Source organism: Lynx canadensis, chromosome D1, assembly GCF_007474595.2.
Source record: "Lynx canadensis isolate LIC74 chromosome D1, mLynCan4.pri.v2, whole genome shotgun sequence".
NCBI classification, from domain to species: domain Eukaryota; kingdom Metazoa; phylum Chordata; class Mammalia; order Carnivora; family Felidae; genus Lynx; species Lynx canadensis.
The window spans coordinates 49,436,121-49,457,614 of NC_044312.2; the positions used below are offsets into that span (position 1 = coordinate 49,436,121).

Sequence of the window (21,494 nt, forward strand, 5' to 3'; positions counted from 1 at the left end):
TCTTTTAAGTTTTTTTTTTTTTTTTTTTTTTAACAACCACTGGGAAATATTAAAGTAAATATTACAATAAAGAAAATTTCTGGGGCACCTGGGTGGCTGTCGGTTAAGCGGCCAACTTCGCCTCAGATCATGAACTCGTGGTTTGGTGGTTTGCGTTGGGCTCTGTGCTGACAGCTCATAGCCTGCAGCCTGCTTCAGATTCTGTGTCGCCCTCTCTCTCTGCCCCTCCCCCGCTTGCATTCTGTCTCTCTCTCTCTCAAAAATAAACAAACATTAAAAATCACTTTCTAAATTAGTGTATGAAATAAGTTACAAAACAAACAGGCAAGCACACAGAAATTCAGAAAGATTTACAATCACTGGTTAAGATGTATTTGAAAACTTCAGAATCTTCCCAGTTAAACTCTGAACTGACATGAAGAACCCACAGCCTCTGAAATACTTTGCACTGCTAAATTGGAGTTGGTTTCTATTTTTTAAAGTTTCTTTATTTTGAGAGAGAGAAAGTGCACATGCACAGTCGGAGAAGGAGAGAGGGAGGGAGGGAAGGAGGGAGAGAGGGCGTAAGGAAGAGAGGGGAAGAGTGAGAGTGACAGAGAGAGAGAATCCCAAGCAGGCTCCATGTTGTCAGCATAGAGTCCAATGCAGGGCTTGATCCCATGACCCTGGGATCATGAGCTGAACCGAAATCAAGAGTCAGAAGCTTAACTGACTGAGCCACCCAGGCGCCCCTAAACTGGGTTTTTTTGAAGCTTTATCTAAATTATTGCTCCCATGTTTAAAGACAGAAAAGTTAAAGAGATATATCAAATTACTTCTCCAAAGTCATATAAGAGATTTTAAAAGTCAGGAAAAGATAACCAGGATACCAAATGCTACTCTACATATCTGATTATACATTCTCACATATTAACAAGAATCTCTTACCACTCCACTTCGAAGCATTATCTGTAAAGTGAAAGAATGTCCGTGTGTTGCAGCAAGGTGTAAAGGAGTGCATCCATGATCATCTTGAGCTGCCAGATTTGCCCCATTGATTATGAGAGCCTCAAAATAGATATATAAGAGTTTACATAAATATATATATATGCTAAATCATAAATGCAGATTCAGATTATTAGGCAAGCAATTTACCAATCTATAGCTAGATTACTATATAAATTCTTACACATGTGCCACAGGCAAAGTATGAGAAATTCTTAGCTAATACTAAGAAAACACTTGAGATCCTTTTTAACCTTGCCTAAGAGATATTTATAATACCTGATTTCACACTCTGATTTGAGCACGTACATATAATTTATAAGGCACGCTTTCAGGAACAGAGATTAATAATCACTAAATTAAATACGTTAATGCTAAGCTAATAAACTAAAAAAGTAAACTTCCACTATTTCAAAAGCAGTATCTTTTATTACCTGAGTTTCAAAATACTGTAAAAGGATTATTTATTAAAGTAACTAGCTCTAGCTCCAAATAAAATTTCTAACTGCATCTGAGGAAATCCCATCATAATTTACAATTGGCCTAGTTTCTGTATATGTGTTATATCATATACATAGCCCATCTCTCTATATAGTATACCAAGGATTGGTTTAAAAGAATTATTAGTTAATATTTTTTAATATTGTATTTCTTTAATGTTTGTTTATTTTTTAGAGAGAACATGAGTGGGGGAGGGGCAGAGAGAGAGAAAGAGAGACAGAGAGAGAGGGAGACAGAGGATCTGAAGCGGGCTCTGTGCTGACAGCAGACAGCCCAACAAGGGGCTCAAACCCACAAACCTTAAGATCACAACCTGAGCTGAAGTCAGATGCTTAACCAACTGAGCCACCCAGGTGCCCCTAGTTATACTCCCTCAGACTTTGTTTCTTTTTTAACCAGTCTGTATTTACCAGTATCTTAGCAAAAGACTCAGTCATAATTCTTATCAAGTTTTAAGAATAGTCTCCATAATTAACAAACTAGTCAATAATCATCACAAACCATATTCTGAGTATTTGCTGTGTTTTAAAAATTACTACAAAGAATATGAAGACATGTCAACCTAGGGAATTAGGACGTACATAGAGACAAAGATCATCAACTATACAAAGAAGTCCTTGATAAGCAACAACTACACAGTATAGTACCAAAAAAGTACTGAAAAATCTCTGAGAATGAAGAGAACAAAGGGAATGGTTTCATCTAATGATTAGAGGAAGGAAAGCAACAAGTAAAGCTTCATTCGACCCTGATGTTCCCTGAAGTTACTACGGTATTTGCTCTTCCATTGCCTACTTCTCAAACTAATACCTCAATGCCTCAACTTCAGATTCCCCTGCAAACCATGTGCCACCCCTAACACTACATGGAAATACAGCAATCTCGCCTGATAGTGAGCTCTCAAGTCCAACAGCATTTCCTTAGCTTCATCCTGTAACTGTGATACTCTACCTAACTTCTTATACTTCCTCCTTCCCTATTTGCACAGCCCTAATGAACCCTGGCTCTCCTATCTCCCACTTCTTCCTCTGAATTCTTTACTCATTTCTCCACTTCCTACCATCACTGCTAGTAACATTCTTCAAAATTCAATCCTCAATACTCCCTTTTCTTCTCTATACTTTATTACTCCTGAAATCTTTGTCTCCAGCACACTTTTCAGCTGCCTGGACCTTCTGCACATGAATTACCTACAGGGCCCCTAAACAACATGTGCCAAATTGAACTCAACATTTTTGCTCCCATATCTCCCCTGCCTTTCAGATTTATGTATCTGTAGTGTCATACTTATCTGTCATTCTGTCTTTAAAATTAAATGAATTTAAATTTAATTTTAATTTTTAAAATAAATTTTAAACAAATTTAAATTTTCACTCTATTCTATCAATGCCTGCTTTGCAAGATGTCTTCAATCATTTTCTTTCTTTCCCAGTGCCACCATAAAATTTCTCCCTCTATGGGTAGTGATGACACCAAAAGTCTCTAACTGGTCTTCTTGCCTCCAAATCATCTCCTCATCCTAGGTAATCCTTGATAAATCTTGTTAGAATAATCTCCTGAAAAACTGCTTTCATTACTTCATTCCTCTATTAACGCTCATGTGCATGTGTACGTGTGTATAAGTATGCATGTATTATATGTATGTGTAAGAGTATATATTAGTATGCATATAAAAACTCTGTCTCTTATACAAATTAATCTTTATTCTACTTCTAAGATATTCTGCATACCTGGCTATGCACACTTAATTCATAATAGTATATAACAACAAAACATCTACAATTCAAACTCATATAATAGTTTATCCCCTGAACACCCTTATTTTTCCAATTCCAGTATTTCACATAGAATTATAGATAGAGGTTAATAGAATAAAATCTATTCTAGAATAGAATCTATTCAGGTTCCAGTCCTGGCTTTGTCACTTACTTAGGCAAGGTACTTAACTCTCTGAACCTGTTTCTTTATCTATAAAAAGGGGAACACATAAGATTGTTACATTAAATGATGCGATGCATGGAAAACTGTAATTGACACATAAAAAGTGATGATCATTATTTTTATTTGCTCCTGATATAAACTCTACTTACAATGCTTCCTCACTATTTAACTTTCTGAAATCAAACTGTTCTTTTAGACTTAGATGAAGTTTTATTTCCTCCATTTATGATTCCTCTATCACCTTCCAATCATTAGAATCTTAACCATAGACTGTGCTCTGTATTGTTTTATAACTCACTGAGTAAATGCTTACCATTCCCAAATAGAATCTCAGGCTTCTTATACCCAGGAACTGTTTGCTTATACAATTTTGTATTCCTCCAAATTCCAGTTTATTTCAGTACACTGATTATATCTAGTTACTCTAATAAGCTAGATCCTGCATATATTAATGTGTAACTCTGGTAAAAAAAAATATATTAAATAAGAAATTTTAGACGTGGCAAGCTATGAAGGAGATAATCTGGGCATGTCTATGACAGCCCTTAAAACAATCTATCAGATAGCCAATAACTTCAGAGATAAAAGGATCCCCAGTCTCACGTAATTTGTTTAAGTTGTATTTGATACCAAAATATCTGAGTCATAGAATTCAGTAAGTTCTTGTTTAGGACAAAGAACTAAATCTATGGATCAAATTATTAGAATAAAAGCAACAACCCAACCAAACTATGCTAAAGTAATTAAACTTACCAATTTTTAAAAAAGTAACCAAAGTTATTATTACCTGCATACAAGCATCTTGGCCTCTGATTGCAGCTATGTGAGCTGCTGTCCAACCTCTCATGGTTACTTGGGTGATATCAGCTCCATGCCAGAGGAGCCAGTGAAGACACTAAATTAAGAAGATAATCATGTTAACAAGTGATAAGGCAAAACTGTTTTTTTTAAATCTTTAGATCTTTGTTTTTTGTGGGGTTTTTGGGGGGTAAACATTAGGGAATGGTGGGAGCTATGGCAAAGTGAAGATCACATTCCTTGTCCATAAAATGTAGATGCTACTTAATCCCAGCCAGTTGTTGCTGTAAGTGAAATGCTGATCCAAATCTTTTATTTCACCAATACTGTGTAAGCCAAACAAAACACATCTGTGAGTCAACTTCACTCAATGGCTGCCAATTTGCGACCTCTGTCATAGATCTTTAAAGGAGGCCAAAAGCTTCTGTCAGAGCAAACATTGTTATTTTGATGACACTAAAAAAAATTTTTTTTTATTTTTTTTTAACGTTTATTTATTTTTGAGACAGAGATAGACAGAGCATGAACGGGGGAGGGTCAGAGAGAGGGAGACACAGAATCTGAAACAGGCTCCAGGCTCTGAGCTGTCAGCACAGAGCCCAATGTGGGGCTCGAACTCACAGACCATGAGATCATGACCTAAGCCGAAGTCGGCCACTTAACCGACTGAGCCACCCAGGCGCCCCAAAAGAAATTTTTTTCAAGTGGCTTTAAAAAATGGTTGAGGCAAGGGTTGGGGCACCTAGATAGCTCAGTAGGTTAACCATCCAACTCTTGATTTCAGCTCAGGTCATGATCTCACGGTTCCTAAGTTCCAGCCCTGCATCAGGCTCTGTGCTGACAGTGTGGAACCTGCTTGGAAATCTCTCTCTCCCTCTCTCTGCCCTTCCCCCAACTGATTCGCTCTGGCTCTCATTCTCAAACTTGAAAGAAAGAAAGAGAAAGAAAGAAAGAAAGAAAGAAAGAAAGAAAGAAAGAAAGAAAGAAAGAAAGAAAGAAAGAAAGAAAGGAAGGAAGGAAAAGAAAAGAAGAGAAAAGAAAAAAAAATGGGGCAAGGGTCAAATGCATCCTCATTTAATATTTTAATTAACATAAGTCTCAATAGATTACAATACTAGAGGTCTGAGCCACATACGGTATTACTGTCTTCGTAGGTTCAAGTTTGGAGATTCTATCTGCAAGAAGTTTCTTTTTAAAGAATTTATTGTCAGGGCACTTGGGTGGCTCAGTCGCTTAAACAACTGGCTTCAGCTCAAGTCATGATTTCACAGTTCGTGACTTCAAGCCCCACATCGGGCTCTGTGCTGACAGCTCAGAGCCTGGAGCCTGCTTCGGATTCTGTGTCTCCCCTTTTCTCTGCCCCTCCCATGCTCATGCTCTGTTTATGTCTCTCAATAATAAATGTTAAAAAAAAATTTTTAATTAAAAAAAAAAAAAGAATTTATTGTATGGGGGCACCTGACTGGCTCAGTCGGTAAAGCATGAGATTCTCCATCTTAGAGTCATTAGTTCAAGCACCACACTGGGTTGGAACCTACTTAAAATTTAAAAAAGAAAGAGAGAAAGAAAGAAAAGAAAGAATGAATGAATGAATTGATTGTATCATTGGGATACACCGTCACATCAGTTATAGCTGCATCACTTGTTAAAAGGCTTAAACATTTAGGTATCATTTGCCTGTCAGAGAGATAAAAGGCCAATAAAATATGATGACAAAAAAAAGGCTCAACTTCACTACTAATCACAGTAAGTGATTTACTTATTACACTACTAATGCACTACTACTAATGCACTACTTACTTATTACACTACTAATGCACTACTAATCAATTTATCAACAAATATTTAGGGACAGACTACTGTATGCTAACACCATTCAGTTACAGGAGAATAAAATCATTGCAAACATTCATGTATAAGTTTTTTATTTCTCCTAGATAATATGTTTAAGCAGGATTGCTGGAACATAAGTAAAGCATATGTTGAACTTTATAAGAAACTACCAAGCTGTTTTCCAAAGTGGCTATACCATTTTACATTTCTACTAGCAATGTACAAGAGTTCCAGTTGCTCCCTATTCTTGTCAATACTTGGTAGTATCATTTTTGTTTTTGTTTTGCCATTCTAATAGGTATGTAGTGGCATCTGACTGTGGGTTTAATTTGCATTTCCTTAATGGCTAATGATGTTGAACATGTCATGTGCTCAATTGCCATCCAATTGCCATTCAATTGGTACTTTTGAAGTGTCTATTGAAGTCATGCACTCATTTTTTATTTGGGTTTTTTGTTTTCTTACTACCAAATTATAAGAGTCTCATATATTCTGGCTACAAGTTCTTAGATATATGATTTGCAAATATTTTCACTTATGTTTTCTCCCAGAAGTCATACAAGATTAAGTTTTACCTTTGTTTGTGATCTATTCTGAGTATATTTTTACATGAGGTGCCAAATATAAGTTGAGATTCATTTTCTCACATACGACTGTTCCATTGTGCCAGCAGCATTTAATGAAAATACCATCTGTTCTCCATTGGATTGCATTTGTATCTTTGCCAAAAATCAACTGACCAATCAATAAGATTTCAGAAATGGCTAAATGAGGAGCTTGGCAAATCCTCCCCAAGAAGCAATGATAAAACCAGATAAAGTTTTCAAAAACAACAATTTAAAGACTCTGGGAATTCATCAGAGGCATATAGCAAAATAAGAAGCATTTACTCAAGAAAATCTTCTGAATCTCAGTAACAACAAGTGGAATCTGTGGCAGATTAGCCTGAGACTACAACTATCCCTACCCCACAGCTATAGGGTACAGAATTTCTCCCCAGCTGAACAGCTCACTGTCTTGCTGGAGGGACTGAAAATTTCATGCCCAAGCACATAGTCAAAAACAATTCCAAACCCAAGTGGCCAATAATCTGGGAAAGCCAATATTAGAGCTCACCTGAAGTCACAATACTGGGTAAGACAAAAAAACAAAAGACCTCCCATAAAACTAATAGAAACACCCAAGAAATTAGAGAGCCAGTGGGCCTTGCTAAGATTCCACTTATCCCTTGTAATCTAAAAGGCCATCTACATATACAAAGCTGCTTATTCTCAGGAAAGACTGAAGAGGGCCCAAGTTGGCTATATATCCCTGGCTAAACACATTATTTTAAAAAATTTAAATTAAAAAAAAAAAAAAAGCAAAGTCAAGCTGACTTATAATAAACTGCTTGGACTTGGAAAACATTCCCCAAGCCACACACAGACTCATCAGCGAAAGACAGAAACCTTACGGGCTCAAGGTACCTAAGCACAACCTCTGATCAGTCACTGATGCAATAGTAACCCCTAGGAAGCCAGGCTTAAAGATAATAAGAATTTTCTTTAAAAAAAAAAAAAATTATAAAAAAAAAAAGTTTGGGGGCCCGGGTGGCTCAGTCAGTTAAGCATCTGACTCCGGCTCAGGTCATGATCCCACGGTTTGTAGGTTCGAGCCCTGCATCAGGCGCTGTGTTGACAGCTCAGAACCTGGAGCCTGCTTCCAATTCTGCGTCTCCCTCTCTTTCTGCCCTTGCCCCACTCACATTGTGTCTCTGTTTCTCAAAAATAAAACATTTTTTTAATTTATTTAAAAAAGTAAAAAAAATCTTTTTTAAATGATAAGAATTATTTTCATGTGTCTGTTGGCCATCTGGATGTCTTCTTTGGAAAAGTGTCTATTCATGTCATCTGCCCATTTCTTCACTGGGTTATTTCTTGGGTGTTGAGTTTGCTTTGGATACTAACTCGTTATCTGATATGTCATTTGCAAATATCTTCTCCCATTCCATTGGTTGCCTTTTAGTTTTGTTGATTGTTTCCCTTGCAGTGCAGAAGCTTTTTATCTTGATGAGGTCCAAATAGTTCATTTTTGCTTTTATTTCCCTTGCCTTCAGAAATGTGTCAAGTAACAAGTTGCTGCAGCTGAAGTCAAAGAGGTTGTTGCATTTTCCCCCCTCGGGTTTTTTTTTTTTAATTTTTTTAATGTTTATTTATGTTTCAGAGACAGAGTGCGAGCAGGGGAGGGACAGAGAGAGAGAGATACAGAATCCAAAGCAAGCTCCAGGCTCTGAGCTGTCAGCACAGAGCCCAATGCAGGAATCGAACCCACAAACCATAAGATCATGACCTGAGCTGAAGTCGGTGCTAAACCGACTAAGCCACCCAGACGCCCCTCCTCTCTTGGGTTTTGATGGTTTCCTGTCTCACATTTCCTTTCACCCATTTTGAGTTTATCTTGTGTATGGTAATAAGAAAGTGGTCCAGTTTCATTCTTCTGCATGTTGCTGTCCAGTCCTCCCAGCACCATTTGGTAAAGAGACTGTCTTTTTTCCATTAGATATTATTCTTTCCTGCTTTGCCAAAGATTAGTGGGCCATACATTTGTGGGTCCAATTCTACATTCTCTATTTTTTTAATTTTTTTTTCATGTTTATTTATTTTTGAGAGAGACAAACAGAGCATGAGAGGGGCAGAGAGAGAGGGAGACACAGAATCAGAAGCAGGCTCCAGGCTCAGCTATCAGCACACAGCACAATGCAGGACTCAAACTCATGATCTATGAGATCATGACCTGAGCTGAAATCCGACACTTAACTGACTGAGCCACCCAGGTTGCATCCTCTAGTCTCTTCCAATGGTCTATGTGTCTGCTTTGTGTCAAAACCATACTATCTTGATGATTACAGCTTTGTAGTAGAGGCTAAAGTCCAGGATTGTGATGACTCCCGCTTTGGTTTTCTTTTTCAACATTACTTTGGTTATTCAGGGTCTTTTGTGGTTCCATACAAACATTAGGATTGTGTGTTCTAGCTCTAAGAATAATGCTGGTGCAATTTTGACTGGGATTGCATTGAATACGTAGATTGCTTTCAGTTGTATTGACATTTTAACAATATTTGTTTTTCCAATCCATAAGCATGGAATGGTTTTCCATTTCTTTGCGTCTTCTTCAATTTCCTTCGTAAGTTTTCTATAGTTTTCAGCATACAGATCTTTTATATCTTTGGTTAGGTTTATTCCTAGATATTTTATGAAAAGATGCTCAATATCACTCATCATCAGGGAAATACAAATCAAAACCACATTGAGATACCACCTCACACCAGTAAGAGTGACTAAAATTAACAACTCAGGAAACAACAGATGTTGGCAAGGATGTGGAGAAACAGGAACCATCTTGCACTGTTGGTGGGAATGCAAACTGGTGCAGCCACTCTGGGAAACAGTGTGGAGATTCCTCAAAAAATTAAAAATAGAATTACCCTACAATCCAGCAATAGCACTACTAGGAATTTATCCAAAGGATACAGGAGTGCTGATTCATATGGGCACATGTACCCAATGTTTATAGCAGCGATTTCAACAATAGCCAAATTATGGAAAGAGCCCAAATGTCCATCAACTGATGAATGGATAAAGAAGATGTGGTTTATATACACAATGGAATACTACTTGGCAATGAGAAAGAATGAAATCTTGCCATTTGCAGCAACATGGATGGAACTGGAAGGTATTATGCTAAGTGTAAGAGAGAAAGACAGATATCATATGTTTTCACTCAAATGTGGAATTTGAGAAACTTAACAGAATACCATGGGGGAAGGAAAGGGGAATAAATAGTTTCAAACAAGAGGGAGGTAAACCTTAAAAGATTGTTAAATACAGAAAACAAACTGAGGGCTGATGAGGAGACTGGGGAGAGGGGAAAATGGGTGATGGGCATTGAGGAGGGCACTTGTTGGGATGAGCACTGAGTATTGTATGTAAGCAATGAATCATGGGAATCTACCCCCAAAGCCAAGAGCACACTGTACACACTGTATGTTAGCTAACTTGACAATAAATTACATTTAAACAAATTTTTTTTTAATTTTAAAAAAATAAGCATTTAAAAAAACAAAAACAAAAAAACTAAGCAGCGACTGCACACTGTGGGGAACAGATTCCATACACTTAGTCCAGGTAAGTCAACAAGCAAACACATAGCAACAAGCACACCTGAATAAGATCAGAATTCAAAGCTGCTACAATATATAATCTAAAACGTGCAGTTTTCTGGGGCGCCTAGGTGGCTCAGTCAGTTGAGCATCCAACTCTTGATTTTGGCTCAGGTCCTGATCCCAGGGTTGTGGGATCACGCCCCACATTAGGCTCCAGGCCTAGCGTGGAACCTGCTCGAGATAGTCTCTCTCACCCTCTGCCCCACTCGAACTCTCTCTACCTCTCTCAATTAAAAAAAAAAAAAAAGCGCTGTTTTCAAAATGTCTAGGCAAACAAAAAAAAATTATGAGATGTATACAATGATCAACAGAAACAATATCTGAAAGGGCCCAGGGTTGGACTTAATATGGCAGTTATTATAAACAGTTTGGGATAACTAAAAGGAATTTTTTTCAAAGAATTTATATTTAGGGGCGCCTAGTGGCCCAGTCAGTTAAGCATCCAACTCTTGGTTTCATCTCAGGCCATGATCTCGAGGTTTTGTGACTTCAAACCCCATGTCAGGCTCTGTACTGGCAGAGCCTGCTTGAGATTCTCTGCCTTCCTGTCTCTGCCCCTCCCCCACTCACACAGTCTCTGTTTCTCTCAAAATAAATAAACTTTAAAAAATAAATAAAAATGAAAGAATTTATATTTAAAGAATTAAAGGAGGGGCACCTGAGTGGTTCAGCTGGTTAAGCATTTGACTCTTGATTTCAGCTCATGATATCACAATCACAGAGCCCCACGTCATGCTCTGAACTGACAATGTGGAGCCTGCTTGGGATTCTCTCTCTCTCTCTCTCTCTCTCTGCTCCTTCCCCACTAGTGCTCTCTCTTTATCCCAAAATAAATAAACATTTTAAAAAATTAAAGGAAAGTATGATGACAATGACTCATCAAAGAGAAATAAGTCAGTCAGAGAAAGACAAATACATATGATCTCTCTTTTATGTGGAATTTAAGAAACAAAACAAACGAGCAAAGGTTAAAAAAAAAAAAGAGAGAGAAGACAAACCAAGAAACAGACTCATAACTATAGAGAACAAACTGATAGTTATCAGAGAGGAGGTGAGTGAGGAGTGGCTGAAACAGCGATTAAGGAGTATACTTATAAAAATTTTTTTTTAACACACATACATATAGGAGCCTGGCTGGCTCAGTCAGCGGAGCATACAACTCTTGACCCTGTGAGGGTTGTGAGTTCAAGTCCCATGTTGGGTATAGAGATTACTTAAAAACATAAAAGGGGTCCCTGTATGGCTCAGTTCATTAAGTGTCCAATTTCAGCTCAGGTCATGATTTTGCAGTTCATGGGTTAGAGCCCCACCTCAGACTCTGTGCTGACAGCTCAGAGCCTGGAGGCTGCTTTGGATTCTGTGTCTCCCTCTGTCTCTGCTTCTTCACCGCTCATGCTCTGCCTCTATCTCAAAAATAAACATATAAAAAAAAAAAAAAAAGAGTGCACTTATTAAAAAAAAAAAAAAGGAGGGAGGTACCTGTGTACTCAGTTGCCTAAGTGTCCATCTTAGTTAGGCTCAGATCATAATCTCGTGGTTCATGAGTTGAAGCCCCACATCAGGCTCTGTCCTGACAGCTTGGAGTCTAGAGCGTGCTTCAAATTGTCTCCCTCTCTCTGTCCCTTCCCAGCTCACACTCTCTCTCTCTCTCTCAAAAATAAATAAACATTAAAAATTTTTTAAATAAAATCTTTAATAGAAATAAATACACACTCATAAAAATGTATTAATTGAATTAAAGTTTTGCTTAATTCATGCTATGTTTGGCAAACAATTCAATTTCAAAGTTGTGGATAAAAATGAATTATATGAATTATAATAAAACTATAAGTATCTATGTTTTTGAGACTATTGTTCAATTATAGATTATTAAGATTCATTTTAATTTCAAATAATTGTAATTATTTTGTGTCCATGAATATTAAAATATTGATTCCTATCCAAATATATGAAATACTATTATATTTCCAAGTTAACTTTAAAATGTGAAAGTAGTAATACAATTGCAGAAAATGAAAAAAAGAAAATATACACAAAGAGACAAGTTATTTTTATTTTTAAAACATTTTTTTTAACGATTTATTTTTGAGACAGAGAGAGACAGAGCATGAACGGGGGAGGGTCAGAGAGAGAAGGAGACACAGAATCTGAAACAGACTCCAGGCTCTGAACCATCAGCCCAGAGCCCGACGCGGGGCTCGAACTCACAGACTGTGAGATCATGACCTGAGCTGAAGTCGGACGCTTAACCGACTGAGCCACCCAGGCGCCCCGAGACAAGTTATTTTTAAAAAAAGAAAGAAGAAAAAGAAATTCTGGAAGTAAAAAATATATCTGAAATAAAAAGTTTACCATAGGGGCTCAAGAGCTGATTTCATCTCACGAAGAAAAAAAAAAATGAAGTCTAATGAAGCATAGTTTTCACTAGTTGTTTATCTAGTGATTATATTACCAACATAAGTACCACAGTCTTAAGAAATTTCAGAAAGGATAACAAAATGTGAGAGCATTAATGTAGTAGGCAAGTAGAGAATGAGGAGATGATCTTTAAATGGAAAGGTAGACAGGAACCAAAATGTTTTGGTTTAACTTATTTTTGTTAAAATTCAACAAACATTTCTGGAATATCTGTTATGCACTATGCTAACACTTAAAATATAAATTTAAGGGGTTCCTGGGTGGCTCAGTCAGTTGAGCATCTGACTCTTGATTTTGGCTCAGGTCATGATCTCAGGGTTGTGGGATCAAGCTCCATGTCATCTCTGTGCTGGGCATGGAGTCTGCTTGAGATTCTCTCTCTCTCTCTCTCTCTCTCTCTCTCTGTCTCTCTCTCATTCTCTCTCTCCCCCTCTCCCTCCCTCTCTCCCCACTTGTTTGCTCTCTCTCTCTCTCTCTAAAAATAAATCTTTTACTTTTTTTTTTTTAACATTTACTTTTTTTTGAGAGAGACAAAGCATGAGTGGAGGGAAGGACAGAGAGAGAGGGAGACACAGAATCTGTCAGCACACGGCCCAACACGGGGCTCGAACCCACAAACCATGAGATCATAACCTGAACCAAAGTCAGACACACAACTGACTGAGCCACCCAGGCGTGTCCCAAAAATAAATCTTAAACACACACACACACACACACACACACACACACACATATATATGTGGGGTTTGTTTTTTTTTTTTTTTAATGTATATATATTTAGTTCAGCAAATTCAGCCATACAGCAAACATTTATTGAGAATCCAATATGCCAAATGTGGAAAAAAAGAGGAACAAAACCCAAATGGTACCTTCAAAGAGCTCAAAATCTAAAAGAGATTCAAAGTGATCAATTCAATGTGATAAATACAAATAAATATAGTTTTAAAAATATGTGTAAGATTTAGGTGTAGCTCCTAGGTAGGTTACTAAGGGATGTTGGGGGGGGGGGGGTACACAGAAAGCTTTGCCAAGTGGGTGCTGCCTGACCTGGAATTCAACCAAGTAACCAGTAGGAAGAGGTGAGTGAAACCAGGCAGATAAAACCGTATGTGTAAAGTCTAGGATAACAAAGAACAGCAGGCTAGTTTGGGAAATGACAGTAGTCACCAGTATTACAGAATAAAACAAGTATGATGGGAGATGAGGTTGCAGAGAGAAGTCTCTTATATTAAGTCGCTTGAACTTTATCCTATAGGGGATAAAGAGTCACTACACAGACTTAAAGGTTTCAAAAGAAGAAAATCAATTAGACCTAAAGCAGTGGCTAAAAGGGTGGAGAGGACAAACTCAGGAGACAAAGATGGAACAAAATCAATGACCTAATGATCAGTTCTCACTGCATTATCAAGTGCACCTTCAGACAAATGTTGATATTGTGTTTCACTTCTGGAAAAAATGGAGACAATGCAATAATGATGCCAAGTCAATAGCCTGGAAAACTAAGAAAGGGAGGGAAAAGAGTACTAGTTTAGTTTCAGACCAATTAGAGATCCAGTCAGATGTGTATGTGCACGTGATACATAAGCAGAGTTCAAGAGAGAAAGCAAATCAATAATTATGTAGTAGTGATAAAACCAAGGAATGCTAAAAGACTGTCTAGAGAGAGTACATAAAGTAGGAGAGAAAAGGCTATTAGCAGAAATATAAAAAATACTTATATTTATAGAGTAGTCAGAGGAGGTTAACCAAAGAAGACTGGGAGTAATCAGAAAGGCTGAAAGGATACCACAAAAGAGAGGAAACCCCACTCTCTTTGAAATCATTAAAAAAAAAAAAAGCAAGAAAAACAGGAATAAAACTCTATCCTTGATGAAACTAAGAAACATCTGAAGCTACAAAACAAATGGGAAAGCTGCCAAAGTGTAGATCCAATAGGGATATGGAAGGAAACAAAGAACATACCCACCCAGGGCTACAAACTGAGAAAGAACCATCATGGCACATACTTCCTAGATGAGAGGAAGTCACTAATAGGCCAAATCAAAAAATCCTTGTTTACAACAGTTCAAGTGGGGCACACAACTGGCAGAGAGATTCTCCAGGCCAGATTCAGTTTTGAGAAGCAGAGAAACCCAAACAAACAAGAAATCACACAGAGAAGCCATTTTCATAGAAAGCAGTCTCTGTGTGGTAGGGGGAAAAAACAAACACTTCATAGCAGACCTCCTGCAGCCTACCAGCTAGGGAAATGTGGTAATTAAAATAAGTTCTCCACACATAATCTCCAATCATGAGGAAAAAGTGCAGTTGGCCTTGTACACAACCTGAGAATAATTTTTGCATAAAAATATCCAGTAAGCACTGCCTGTACTAGCTAAAAAATAAAACCAACTAAATAGCCATTGAAAAATGGATATTAGTCTAAGAATAATTATAACATGCCTGAAAGAAATGCAGTACATAAATGCCATCATAGTTAAGCCTCAAAAATACATTGTTGAACACAAAAAGCTGCAGGATGATGAACATAGTCTAATGTCATTTATATAAAATGTTATTAAAAACAATGATACAATCATTTAATAACAACATAAAACATAGAATTTTTTTTAATTTATTTTGAGAGAGAGAGAAAGGGAGAGCATGCCCAAGGGCAAGGGAGGGGGCAGGGGGGAGGGAGAGGGAGAGAGAGAAAGAGAGAGAGAGAGAGAGAAAGGAGAGAGGGAGAGAGGGAGAGAGGGAGAGAGGGAGAGAGAGAGAGAGAGAGAGAGAGAGAGAAGCCCAAGCAGGCTCCACAGTGAATGGGGCTCAATCCCATGACCCTAGGATTATGACCTGAGCCCAAATTAAAAGTCGGACGCTCAACTGACTGAGCCACACAGGTGCCCCTACATGGGAATATCAAACACCAAATGCAGGGTAATAGTTACTTCTGGAGTTGTTAGGGGAGGAATGGCACCCGTGAGGGGTGCTAAGGGACTTCAAATACATCTGTGAGGTTCCATTTATTTTCTAAAAATCTAAAGCAACCATAGCAAAAATATTAAGATTTGATAGAATTAGGTATTCATATGTTACCCTCTGTAAGTTACCCTCCAGGCTTGCCTTTGGAACTCAGCCACCACATTGTGAGGAATCACAAATTAGCCCAGGTGGAGAGGCCTCACATAAAAGTTCACATGGAGAGGAATTAAGGCAGCCAGCCTGTAGCTTGCATCTTCCACCAGACATCTGCGTGAACAAGCCTTCAGAAGATTTCAGCCTCAGTATTTCAATCTTCTAGCTGAAGCCCCAGACATCATGAAAAAGAGACGAGCTATCCATGAGATTCAAATTCCTGATTCGCTTCTGAGTATCAATGCTTATTTTATGCCACTAACTTTTGGGATAATTTGTTACAAAGGTACAGTAACCAGAACAACAAATATCACGATGAATTGAAAAAGAAAAATACTTCTGGGGCACATGGGTAGCTAAGTCGGCTGAGCATTCAGCTCCTGATCTCAGCCCAGGTTGTGATCTCACAGTTCGTGGGTTTGAGCCCCCTTGGGGCTCTGCTCTGACAGTGCAGAGCCTGCTTGGAATTCTCTCTCTCCTTCCCTCTCTGCCCCTCCCGGCTCACGCTCTCTCTCTCTCAAAAAAATAAATAAATAAATAAATAAATAAATAAATAAATAAATAAATAAATAAACTTTAAAAAAAGAGGAAAAAGAAAAATATTTCAAATACCTAGCATAAAGTCTCAGTCCTATTTGCTAAATCTTCAAAATTGCTAACAGCTGTAAACTTACTTCAGTTTAATAATTTATACAGCTTCTTACCTCCAAACTTCCAGAATGTGCTGCCCAATGTAAAGGGGAAAACTTATGGAGAATGTCAACTTCATTAATGCTGGCTCCACGTTCTATTATTTCTGAAAGCTGCTTTACATCTCCAGCCCGTACTGCATCATGTGTGTTACCAAAATGCACTTTCTTCTGGGCACCTATTGAAAAATTGCTTAAAATATATTACAAAAAAAAAAAAAAAAAAAAAAGCCTAAAGCAATGATTCAATAGAAAGCACAAAATCACTTTGATTTTCCAAATAATTTATTACAAAGATATTTGTGGTTAACATCTTAATCAGACTTCCATTTCAGCTCTAACACATAAAGAGCATTGAAGTTGTCACTCGCATAGATACAGGAAAAAAGCTGTCAGACAGAAAATCAATTACTTTTCTTGGACTTATCAGAGAACTGAGGTCTCAAGGCCAACTGCCTCAAGTCTGGAGAGACACACAAATACAGAAACACAAACAAGTTCAGCTTACCTGGAGCAGAAGCCACTGGAGCCATAAACTCCTAGAAGCACTGAAATGGTAACTGTGACAAATTGCTAGATGTCTGGAAAGCATTAGCCTACTAGTGAGAAACTCTTGAGGCCACAGTCTTAGAAGGCCCCCACATTTTCATAGATTTTACCCCACTAGGGTAAATCCCACCAGGTTATCACTGTGAAAAGTCAAGAAGACTCTTTTCATGTCTTCGGCAGGGGAAGGGGGAAAGTAATGATTCTGAAATATACCCAGTGCATTCTCTGTAACAAAGGCCTACTCTCCAGTGATAAAGACTTTACAAGAGCCTCACCTCACATAGGCTGATACATTCTATCAATATACTTTTCTTATCTTTCTCATACTACTACACTAAGAAAGGAATGGCAGGTCACAATTTTTACTTCATACACTCTAGGGGTCTTATGTTTTATAATTTAATGTTCCAAACATCACAAGACTGCATTGTGACTGTGAAATATTTAATGTGTACTGTAAGCCAGAAGCAATACAGATATCTCAGCATGAACAGATGTTGGGGGAGGAAGAGTACAGAGTTTAATCAAAGCATTTCCTAAACAAAAAGGCATGATTCCTGACCTCAAACTGTTTTCAAAAGAACTCACCAACATTTCTGGTAGAAAATCTAGGCAACCTTGTACTACTACTTATCCATGTGTATGTCCTTTCTCAATAACTCAAGTGTTAATTTCTTTGAGGGATGGAATTGCATCTCATGCCACCCCTTAGCAAAATGCTATAACATTTTATTCAAAATCCTGGGGCGCCTGGGTGGCACAGTCGGTTAAGCGTCCGACTTCAGCCAGGTCACGATCTCGCGGTCCGTGAGTTCGAGCCCCGCGTCAGGCTCTGGGCTGATGGCTCAGAGCCTGGAGCCTGTTTCCGATTCTGTGTCTCCCTCTCTCTCTGCCCCTCCCCCGTTCATGCTCTGTCTCTCTCTGTCCCAAAAATAAATAAACGTTGAAAAAAAAATTAAAAAAAAACAAAAAAACAAAATCCTTTCTGAGCATCTAGCACGTTCCAGGCACTAAGATAATATGATGGCAAATGAACAGGGATTTAATGCATTTTATTTCCACCAACACTTTAAAATGTATTTGGATAAATTCAATAAAATAAAAAAATGACAGTATTGCCCTGAGTATAGGTGAAATTAAGACGTTGGGAGTAATAAACATGTGAGCAAGATCTTGAAGAACAATTAAGAAATATGCATATGGGGAAGGGAGTAAGGAGGGCACCAAAAATAACCAAGCCACTTAATGATGTTTAATGACGTAATCCCCTAGGTCAGACTTTCATTATTCTCCTTTAAACTAGTAATACAAGATCTACAAATGATGTTCTACTCTAATCCATTTTATACAGGACATTCTAATCCATCATGTACAAGGACACTATCCTGATCACTCCATGCCACTATTCCACTAACTGCATCTGGTTATCCACTGCTAGTCTAGAGAACAAAGCCCAAACCCTCAGTAGGACAATGTACGCCCTCCACTAACTTGGCTACATCTAACTTTACAGCCTTTTCTCCCCCACCACATTCCATCCCAATTCATTCATTCATCCACCCATGTATCCACTCAACATTAATTTGGTCTCTACCATAAAGATAAAAAGATGAAGGCAACATGGTCTCTATCCTCAAAGAACTCACAGAGAGATACAAACAAAAAAATTATAAAATAATGCAATAAGAACAATGACAAATATTCATAAGAACTTATGGAAGCACAGAAGACTTCTAAGTCAGCCAGGATAGAAGGAAATGAGAAAGAAAAGGATTTCTGGGGAAGGTGAGTTCTAAGATGAATCTTCAAGGATTAACAGGAGTTTGCCAGATAAAATGAGGACAAGGGAAAGGCATCCTAGACAGCATGAATTGTAGGATGTGGTCAAGAAACCACACACACACACACACACACACACACACACACAAACCCATCCTATTGCTGAAGGGGAGCAAACAGGTAAGACTAGAGACTCAGGAAGACCTTGTAAGAAGCTACAGTGGTCCACACCAGAGAGGCTGAAACTCTCAACTGAGAGTAACAGCAGGAACAGAAAAGGAGACAGATTCAACAAATATGAAAATAGGATGCATACAGTGGGTGAAATAAGGAAGGCATAATGGGATAATTCCAAGAAGGACGGAGAGGGCATATGGACACAAAATCCTATTTTTCTCATGTTGATCTTGAGGTGCCAAAGAGTTCCAGAGGGAGCTGTATATACTTGTCTGCAGCAGATCTCAGTGGTAGGTGTCTCTCAGTATTCATACATAGTTTTTTTCTGATACCTACCCTCACCCCATTCTGAAGCCAAAGACACTGTACTCTTCTTTATAATATTCATCACACTAGTCAGTATTTGCTCAGTATTTATTTTTCCTCCTAAAATGTAAGGAATGTGTCTGTCGTCTTCACTGATATATCCTTAAGACACAGCAAATAGTAAGCCCTCAGTAAATATTTACTGGATGGTTGAATAATAAAGATTTCAAAGGGGTTGAAGTCATAGTACACGACCAGGAAAAAAAAAAAGCATCAGTGATGGCACTATCCACGGGGGCGGGGGGAGGAACAGCATTTAAGGAGAGGATGGTAGAAAAGTCATCAAAGGGAAAGGGAGCGTCAGTAGATTGGAAGAAAACTAGGTAAATCTAAAGTCATCTCCACAGGGTCAAATGCTGCAGAGAAGCCAAGGGTCCATAAGATTTAACAAGCGTTGATGTCAATCTGGGTAGGAAGTCTCGGGAATATAGCAGGTGGAAAGAAAGTGAGGAAACCTGGAGGGAGGATGAGAAACAGGTGAACAGCCTTGGGACCCACTTAAAATATGTCAGAGGGAAATTAGGAGTAACAGCTGAGAAACGAAACTACCAGAAAGGGCCAACGGTGATGTGGGTGAAGTGAGAAGAGAGGCAGAGACAGGGGCAAGAGAAGTAGTCTGACTCACTTGGGGTTGCAGTCTCCCTAGAGGAAGTGGAGGGGCCTGAATCTGACACCCCGGGCATGGTGCGATCCCGCGGACTTCGGGGAGGAATCGAGTCCAGGCCCCTACTGCTACGGTGATCTTCACTTGCTGTCACCCACGAGCCACTGCAGCGGCTACCGCCTTCGTCGTCGCTAGCACCGGGGCCGCCGTCCTCCCTGGTTCCCTCCCAGGAGCTCCCGCAGCGGGAACCCTCGTCTATACTTTCTCCCTCCCAGAATCCACTGAGGCGGCGGCTGGCGTCTATGCTGACGCTCACCGCAGAGGAGTCACTGGCCGCGTAGCCGCGATCTTCACTTACTCCGTCCCAGGAATTATTGAGGCTGTGGCCGCCATCGGCACTCCCTTCCTCCCAAGAGTCACTGAGGCGGCGGCTGTGGTAGTCACTGCTTCTCTCCCCGGAGTCGCTGGTTTGGGGGACTTCTCTGACCCCCTCCCAAGAATCACTGAAGCGGAGGCCGCGGTCTTCTCGGACCGGTCCCTCACAGTCACTAGTTTGGTGACTACCGACTTCACTTAAATTCACGTCGCTGCTGCTGAAGCCGCGGTCTCCCCTTAATGTCTCCCAGGAGGTGCTGTAACAGCGGCCACCATCTCCCCTAACTCTCTCCAGAGGGACACTGCCAAGGTCTTCATTGACTCTTCTCGAGTCACTGCGGGAGAAGCCGATGTCTTCACGTACTCTTCTAGAGCCCCTATAGAGGTGGCCGCCGTCTTCACGGATACTTCCCCTGTCTTCGCTAACTCTTTCCCTTAACTGGCCGCCGCTTTGACCATGTCGGCCGTTTGTCCTCCAAACGCGATGACTAGTGAGGCGGCCGCCGTCTTCGATTGCTACTCTCCAAGAGTCGCTCTGGCGGCGGCCGCCGTCAGCCGCTACCCTCTCCTCGGAGGTGCTTTCCAGCGTCCCGACTACAGCTAACCGGTTGTAGTTGCGGTGGAGCCGTTGCCCTGGAAACGGGTAAACTTCCGGCGTGCTGCGGTCATTTCCGGTTCCTCACGACCTTGCGTCACTTCCGGCCTCCCCTCAACCTTTTTCGAGGCTTCGCCTCTAGAGAAATCGGACGGTGGTGTGGGCTGGTGTTCCTGAGATTCCGCGGGGTCTCACATGCAGCCTGTCTAGGCCCCGTCTCTCTAACGGCCTGGCATCGATCACGCCTTCCATGGCTCAGCGACGCAGATACGGGCTCCAGGACTGCAGTTTGCGTAGGTGACCTGTGTGGCGCGGGCCGGGCGGGGCCTTTCTTCGTCCTTGGCAAACCTAGTATAATTTTTCAGTGCTTGTTGGAACATTGGAGGAAATTTGTTCTTATCCTGTCATTTCACAGGTACTGAGAAAGACCCAAAGGAGAAGTTAGCTGCAGCCGCTTTCATTATTGAATGCTTTATTAGTGCCAGGCTCTTGGATAATTGCTTGGTACTTAATTCTGAGCATAATTGTGTAAGGTAGGTGTTAGCCCTGTTTTGTATGTGAGGCGAT

At 39.5% G+C, this 21,494-nt stretch overlaps 1 protein-coding gene across 1 annotated transcript in view; it reads right to left on the reverse strand.

The window, feature by feature from the left end:
- ANKRD42 (ankyrin repeat domain 42) overlaps positions 1-21,002 on the reverse strand; it is a gene marked incomplete at its 5' end in the record, with an annotated part of 72,499 nt that extends 51,497 nt beyond the window's left edge. The window contains 4 exons of the mRNA XM_032595069.1: positions 928-1,047; positions 4,214-4,321; positions 16,498-16,661; positions 19,979-21,002. Of these exons, the coding sequence (XP_032450960.1) occupies positions 928-1,047; positions 4,214-4,321; positions 16,498-16,661; positions 19,979-21,002 (1,416 nt within the window). The remainder of the gene's footprint in view (positions 1-927; positions 1,048-4,213; positions 4,322-16,497; positions 16,662-19,978) is intronic.
- Between the last annotated feature and the right edge of the window lie 492 nt (positions 21,003-21,494).